We start from the raw sequence: 8,330 nt of genomic DNA on the forward strand, positions 1-8,330 counted from the left end.
AAAAATGCAAACTTAAATAATCTTAAAAACATTACAGATATTTAGAAATACAACTTAAATAAAATAAATTAACTTAAATCATACAACTCTTGTTATAAAAAAGGAAACAAAAAACATACAAACAAGGATATTATTCATCATCAACAACACAAACTTATTTTCTTACGTCAAAAAAACAAATTACATACATTTTCTAAACCATAATGCAAAAAAGCGGAGGCTTGGAAGACTTTGAGATTTTTTTTTTGAGCACTTACACATAGATTCCACTGGTCATGTGACAGGATATGACATCATGTGACATTTTAACCCAGTGAAAGACAGGCCAGTATGGCTGAACATCCACCGTTTTGATGTAGTCCCTTGTACACTGACTTGTGGGGCCAGCAAATGTTGCCAAAATATTGCTAAAATGTTATCACAACTTCACCAAGGTGTCAAGACAGTCAAAGGCAAAACAATTTGTGACACATTTATTTTAAACTACGTCCTTAACATCCTTAATGTTTGGTGCAGTCTCTGGGCACAGTAAAAGCCTGTGGGAATTATTGGCGGAAAACCAGCAAATGTTGCCAAAATATTGCTAAAACGTTGCCACAATGCTGACGCATTATTGGACATCACATGGCAAAACACTGCGATACTTTACTTTTCTTGTATTCTCTTCTCTTTCTTTACTTCCTTCCTAATGCCATTCCCGTGTGATGAACCCATGTTAAAAACATTTTAAAATGGACACATATTGTCCAACACCTTTAAAATGGCTTTACAGGTAAATTTTACAACTACATTTGAAATTTTAATGACACTCCTGTCATCATTATCATTTCCATAAGTTTCCAAGCCTACAGGCCACCACTGCCTGTGCCTCTTTCAGTACAGAGAACCAGCTCATCCTGAATATCAGTTAATCAGTCTTAGTTTCTCAGCAGCAGTAGTCATGAGGTGGGACATTTCCACCAGGTTTCGAGCAGCAGCATTTTCATAGGGAGTTCAAAATGTCTCCCATAGGACACAATCCATCGTCTTCCTGCAGGCCCATTACACCTGAGATGGGAAAAGACAACAAAACGCCTGTTAGTTCGTTCTCAGATTCAAGGTAAGAATGCCAAATGGACATACTTTCTTTGCATAATGTATAAAGTCAACTACATGTAACACTCACCTCAGTTGCAATTACACATTCATCTTTTTCCTCCGACATCACCATGACGGATTTGTATTTGGTGTCGACACAAGCCGACGTGGATGCCGATGCACATGCCGACGCACATGCTGACTCGGAATACAGCGAATCGGAATACTTTGATTCTGAATACTTTGATTCTGAGTTCTTTGATTCAGAATACTTTGATTCAGAATACCTCGTCTCTGAATATTTTGACTTTTCTGATGCATCACTGTAAAAAAAAAGAGAGTAACATGTTAGCAATGCATACATTTGAGAGGAAATTGAGTAAATATTCAAAGGAAGAGATTGTTATCTTGGACAAGGTTACTCGAACACAATTTTTACCTTTTCAGACGTTTCCTGCGCTTCTCCTCAAATTCAGAAGAGTCCTGCAGAGATTGGCACTTTACGTCCTCGCAGCTCTCTGACAACTCCTTCGCCGCCATCTCCTTCCCAGCATGCTCCAGTTTCACCTCATGCTTCACCTCGTATTTTACTTCATGCACCAGGTTGTAGTCTGCAGGCGCATGTCGTGTCTTATAGCTCCTCTTCTCCTTCTCTGTTGTCATGCTCAGGTCGTCGTGATCGCTGTGAAAATCGATCTTCTTGTTGATGTTCTTTAAAGGTGCTGCCCCGATGACACTTACGGCCAGGTCTTTGTCACGGTGACAGTTGTTCGTGAGGTTGTTGATCGTTTCGTTTTCCCCATTGGCGACCTCCTCCTCCTTATCCCGTCGGCGCTGCTGAATCTTCGAGCGAACGCAAACCACCACCACGGCGCATGCAACTACCAACAACAGCACCAGCAGGACTCCCGATCCCACGGCAGTCCAGGGAACGTCGCTGGCAATTTGGGACACTCTGTCCGGAAGCAAGAACTGGCAGTTTCGTCCTCCATATCCCGGAATGCAAGCGCACACGTAGCGGTTGTTCCTCTCGTGGCAGGAGGCACCATTATGGCAGGGGTTGTGTTGGCAGCGGCTCACAGGTGAGCTGCAGTTCTGTCCGGTGTATCCAGGTGGGCATGTGCAGATGTAACCGCTGGCCCCTTCCTGACAAGTCCCGCCATTTTGGCAGGGATACAGTGAGCACTCGTCCCCGGCACGATCGCAGTTCATGCCCGTGAACCCTTCGGGACACTGGCACAGGTATGAATTCACCAGATCAACACAGCGTGCACCTGTGGACCAAAAAGGGAAGAGAATGAGATTCTGGACCGCTTTTGATCACAAAGGTTCATGAAGTTCAAATCCAAAATGCATCATACCATTAGAGCATGGACTGGAGGAGCAATGGTCGATCTTCTTCTCGCAGTTGAACCCTGCGTATCCTGTGGGACACTGGCAGAAGTAACCACCATCGGTGTTGTCGGCGCAGCGTCCGCCGTTAAAGCACGGCCCATCTGCACACGTCATGGCACTAAGCTCACAGTTGTTGCCATAAAAACCAGGTGGACAAGTACAGCTGTAAGTGTTCTCCATGTCCTATGAATGCAAAAGGAACGGGATGCTTAGTAAAAGAACGAGAATTAGTGTTTTAATGCAAAAGCAAGTCTAATTGACATGTTGGCAAACTTACAGTGCAGCTTCCTCCATTGCGGCAGGGGTTTCCTGTGCATTCGTTGACCTCGATCTCACAGCTGGCTCCCGTGAATCCTGGCCGACAGGAACAGGTGTAGCTGCCCTGACCGGTGTTACTACAAGTGGCTCCATTCAGGCAGGGCTTATGATGTGTGCAGTAGTTCAGATCTGTAACAGAGGCAGACATATGTTGAGCACATGTGGATTAATCTGACCCAAAGCAGTGACACATGGCTGGAGCGCAGCTGGACAGCTGCTGCACGCTCAAACGTCTATCCCATATCTCTCTTTCAGCCAGCGTCTCTCGTCTCTACCAAACATCCTTGTGTCGCTTAGTCTTTCAAGGCCATTCTAAATGCTTCTCTTTGATCTTTTGTGTGTCTTTTGCTCTGCTCGCTTTCTTACCTTGGTTGCAGAAGAGGCCACCCCAGCCTTCCTGGCAGTTGCATTGCCATGGTTGCTGGCAGGTTCCATGAAGGCATCCTGGGTAACGTATGCACTCATCACAGTAGCGGCCTTTAAAGCCCACTCTGCACCTGATGCACAAAATAAACAAATCGCCCGATTAGAAAATCAATCCTGAAGGTGATTTCAACAGCTAATGACGTAAACATGAGATGAACATACTTGCACTCTCCGGGTTTCTCGCAGAAGCCATGCTCCTCGTCGCATCCCGGAAGGCAAATTGCTGTAAGGAGGACAAAACACCTGCGTTAAGATCGTGAAAGCACATTTTCTTATTTTAACTTGGAGTTGGGGTCACTTAAACCTATTAGCGGTCTCTCTTGCTAAAAAATACTCAAATCTCCTAATCACCACTGAAGAATTTCTGCTTAACACATGACAACAATAGGGCGCTCACAAACAAGGGGACCCTTCTTTCCTCCCTCTCTTCACTGTGGGTCAAAACTTTTTTTTCTCCCTCCTGTGCTCTCAATGTCTCCGGGTAGGGAAGATAAGAGTGGACAGCTGGTGTATGCGCGGCCAGCGGGCGACAGCTGCTCCATTGTCTGCGCACTCCCGGCAGCTGCCCACTTCAAACAATACCTCCCTTACGCCAGCCAATCAGCAGCCAGCCCACTCTGGGAGCAACCAATAGGATGCCAGCATGTAAATTTATGGCACGCGTGAGATTATTCCTAAAAACTTTCCTCCTCCCGACTGGAATAAATCAAGTGGTGTGTTGTGAGAGTGGGCTGGAGGGGGGAGTGTGAGTGTGGGGGGCGGGGGTATTAGTTACAAGTTGTTCGTAACCGTTAACTTTGTTTTTTTCCTTGCTTTTTCTCCCTCTCTTTTCTAAATAAATTACAAGCAATCGTTTCAAATCTGGGTTGAGTTTTTCAAACCAACAACATTACATTTTCAGAATTTTATGCAATGTTTACTATATTAATATACAATATTTTAACTCACATTCTGTGCAGTACTGGCCCTTCCACCCGGCATCGCAGATGATTTCTCCACGTTCTCCGCAGGTGAAATGACCGAATGCATCATCTCTGGGCCGGCAGAATACAGAGCATCCCTCGCCGTAGTAGTGCTCGTCACACACAAAGCGGTAAGAGTACTTGAGCTCGGTTCGACCCATGCTGTGCAGGTCCTGAGACCAGTCCTCGCCCACAGTCAAGTGCCGCTGTGTGGTCATGGTACTGATGATGCGCTCTGGGTTTTCTGTGTAGAAGATGATTTTCACTGATGCAATTCAAAAATATTCATATTAACATTCTTTTTCTGCTATGAGACCACATACCTGTTGTCAGATCCTCTTTGGAATCAGCATGCACTGCTTCGATGATAAGAGAAAAGGTTCCCTGCAACAGCAAAAAACGATTTGTCTATCAGAAAATTAGCTGATCATTACTTCTGAATTACTTCTCAAAGTCAATGCATCAGCACTCACCGGCCACGTAAAACCGAAATTCATCCTAATGGGATTGGTGAAAGAGCCATCCGGTAAGGTATCTGGCACTTGGAAAGAGTTGGAGCCCAGCACAGGGGTGACGGTGCCTCCGTAGGTGCAGGGTGGCTCTGGAGATGCATTGGGCTGATAATGTTTTAAGCAGATGCGGAAAAAAGTCTTGCACTCGCACTGCTGGTACGATGTGGTCAGTCCACCTTTACAGCAGTTCTTGTTGCCTTGCACACCCTTCTTGTTCAAAAACTCCTGCAACTTCAGCTCGAAGACGCCTGAGGAAGACGCCTGGAGAAGAAGTAATGTTTGAATTTTAGATCTAAATGTGATTGCAATTAATACACTGCTTTAGATTCAGAAAAGAGTGAGAGGTCAGTCTTACCTGGCAGAGCAGCATGTACAGGATAGAGAAGAGCAACAGTAAGTAGCGTCCCATGATGAATAAATAATAAATAGATAGGTTATTGAAAGTCTTTGAGCAACTTGGTTGCTCCCAGATCAGCCAGGGGATCCCTCGTATTAAAAGCCTTTTCTTTTCGCCGACTGATTCATTGGAAGAGGCTTGCTTTCAAAAGATACTGAGCGTGAACGCAGTTCCCTTTCATGTCAAGTGCGCACAGAATCCCCAGTTCTTTCCCGAAGGAAGTGCCCAAAACAATCGGAGAAGTCCCAAATTAAAATCAGAATGATATAATCCTCAGAAGTCGGAGAAGAAAAGTTGAAAAGATGCTCGTGTGTATTCTTTTAGTTCCTTCTTGGTCTGATTATAAACCAGGGTTTGTCACTGGTCCAGCATCCCTCCTCACGTCCTTCTCCCGCGGACACTGTGCGTTTGTATCTGGAGCGAGGCCGCCTGCCGCTAGTTTTATACGGGGTGCCACATGCCGGGGTAATAATATGCTAATGAACCACTACCCCCAATCTGTCCCACGCTTTACAATGCGGCTCCCTTGCAACCAGCCCCTACCAACCAACCTCTCCTAAACACATCAGCGCTGCTCGTGTGTGCGTAAAAGTGACGGTAATTTACAACGGTACGTTTTAGACGTTAGATTATTTATTATAGACACATTATTTGCATTTGAATCAATGTACAATGCGACGCAATTGAAAAATACGTGATAGTTTTGTGTTTGTTTATTCGCTCGGGGAGTTATAAAACGCGTGCGTTTTATTTGGCATAATTAAACTAATCTAAAAGTTAACTAACAGCACATTTGAGGAAGATAATCTCAGTTTACTTCCCTTTTCGTTTCCTGCTTCATGGAGTCTCCTGATTTGTGTGTAAAAAAACATTCCTCAGGCTAACACTGTGTGTGCGTCAGGCAAACTCACAAAAGAATACGCATCATTTGTATGGAGGCCAAATTCTCCACTTGCTTTCCTTTTTCCGCTGTGTGTGTGTGTGTGTGTGTGTGTGTGTGTGTGTGTGTGTGTGTGTATTACGCGCGTGCAGTGAAAGAGTCCGAAGCGCGCGCGCGTGAGTGAGTGAGTGAGTGTGTGTGTGTGTGTGTGTGTGTGTTGCTCGCGTGGCCATCCCCGGGGCGCTGCGCTATTGTGTGCAGGCGGAATAAGTTTACTCTCAGCTGTATGGTAATTCAAGCAGCACCTGCGCTACCGTTCTCATAATCGGGGGTCCGCGGAGCCCCACAAAAGCAAGCAAATCGCCTTCTTATCGTTCCATTCTCAGCAGCCCATTTAAATAAATATATGTTTGTTTTTGCTGGTCTTTTGAACGTCTTCGATGCCGGACTGTTGTCTTACATTAGAACCGGCTACGATTTTTTCCAAGCCAGTATTCGTTGTGTGAAAAAAGTGTGTGCGTGTGTGTGTGTGCGTGTGTGTGTGTGTGTGTGTGTGTGTGCAAAAGAAAAAAAGAGGCAGATTTGCGCGTGTGCACTGGGGGTGGTGGAGGTGTTAATTTGGTCGTTCATTTAAGAGCGATTTTCTTAAGCACAAAAGCTTTTCGCCTGAGGTCCATAGTAACCAAACACAAGTGAGAAATTACATCACTGTGTTAAGATATGCTTTGAGCTCTTTCTGTATTTCTAATCCACCAACCTTTAAATGAGCCAAATTTTCTGACATCATAGAGTGGAAAAAATGGATTCTTAGTGAAACGTTGCTTGTGGCAGGGGGCAAGGGTGGGACATTGGGAATGAGCTGGAAAAGTTGGCATTCCTCTTTTTCTGTATTTACTCCCTGTGTGAGTTTAGCACTTCTGCTTCTTTTCCCCTTCGTCTTTTCACATATAGCCTATATTTTTAGTGCTAGATAAGGTTTCTGTGTTTCTACACTGTTCAATTGTATTATTTAAAATAAACTGGCTGTGAATTTTTACTGTAAAAAAATTTGTAATAATGTTACAAATGTAATATTTGTATGTTACAAATGAATGTATACTGCATATTTTACTAATTACATAAGCCATTAAAGATATAATGTTAAAATACCAAGCCAATCTTATATATTTACTTTTTTTGCATTCATTCATAACTGTAAAACTTTCTGATGACAACACAGGTGGGTACATATAAGGTCACATGATGAATTAAAGTTGATCAAATTGGCCTCACTCATCAGTAGCATACAAAGTGTGACCCATAAAAACGCCATCAGTATAACACACAACACAACCATAATGCAGTAAACACTGATTAAACAACCAATAATGCAATATATAACACACAAGAAGCTAACTTTTTTAATAAAGCTCAACAAATGCGATTTTGCATATTTTTCCCTCATAAAAAAAGCAGGTGATTCATGTACTTTTTATTTATGATTTTGTATTTTGAATATTGAATATTATTATTTTAATGTGTTGAGTATTTTTTTCTTAGTAGTTAATTGTAAGTTCATACTTCTATACTACTTATTCTTTATTTATATATATATATATATATATAGCTTTTAATGCACATTTCACAATATAATATATTTACAAATGTATTTATTTCCATATATATTTTGTGATATTTTGTAACTTAAAGGTAACTATTTTACAGGTTTTACTGTAGTATGTTTGCATTGTTTTTACTTGTACTTTTCTTTCATTTTTCATGTGATTTTTTATATTTATATTTATAAAATATATACTTATACTTTTATATTTTTGCAGTATACAAGGCAAAAATGAGTGCTTGAGCCACAACTTTGGTCCGGTTTTGCTCGCTGATTCTCCCCTGTGGAATGAACTAGCAGTGAAGAAAGTCTATAGATGAAGTGTTGGAGCCTGTAGTAGCCTAACTCAAACCCGGCTCGCTCGCTTCTTGTTCTTGCCTTTCTTTGCGCTTTCGTTTTTTATTGATTGTGAAGCCCCTCGGGGGACAGTCACTGAAGGGGGTCTACGGTACGCCTTCAGACGCGACCAGACCCTTACACACCATCTGCCATTGACTAAACGCCTGTCTCCTCCCTCCCTCAGCCCGTGTGTGTGTGTGTGTGTGTGCTAACTGCCCTGCGTCTAAATTGAACTAGAAGCATGCTAAAGAACCTGTAACGGTATGGGCCGGCAGGGGCCAGATGGCCCAGGCGAAGCCAGAAGTGTTGCAGTCCCAACGGAGTTAGACAGCACATGGGCGGCCGTGGGAACCTAAGCTGGGCTCGCATCACACGGGATCGATCATATGAAGTCGTGTGGGGATCACAATTAGGGGCTATAATG

At 43.3% G+C, this 8,330-nt stretch overlaps 1 protein-coding gene across 1 annotated transcript; it reads right to left on the bottom strand.

Moving 5' to 3' along the window:
- Positions 1-992: 992 nt before the first annotated feature.
- On the bottom strand, positions 993-5,099 carry LOC107598533 (delta-like protein A). Its single transcript, XM_016289906.1, has 11 exons — positions 5,046-5,099; positions 4,652-4,951; positions 4,502-4,562; positions 4,165-4,422; positions 3,379-3,439; positions 3,157-3,287; positions 2,750-2,919; positions 2,439-2,655; positions 1,517-2,351; positions 1,166-1,400; positions 993-1,047 (listed from the first exon to the last, which is right to left on the bottom strand). The coding sequence occupies exons 1-11, from the start codon at positions 5,097-5,099 to the stop codon at positions 1,042-1,044; spliced, it is 2,328 nt and encodes a 775-aa protein (XP_016145392.1). The 3' UTR covers positions 993-1,041.
- Between the last annotated feature and the right edge of the window lie 3,231 nt (positions 5,100-8,330).

This window comes from Sinocyclocheilus grahami, unplaced genomic scaffold, assembly GCF_001515645.1.
Source record: "Sinocyclocheilus grahami isolate Dianchi unplaced genomic scaffold, SAMN03320097.WGS_v1.1 scaffold252.1, whole genome shotgun sequence".
In the NCBI taxonomy this organism is placed as follows: Eukaryota; Metazoa; Chordata; class Actinopteri; order Cypriniformes; family Cyprinidae; genus Sinocyclocheilus; species Sinocyclocheilus grahami.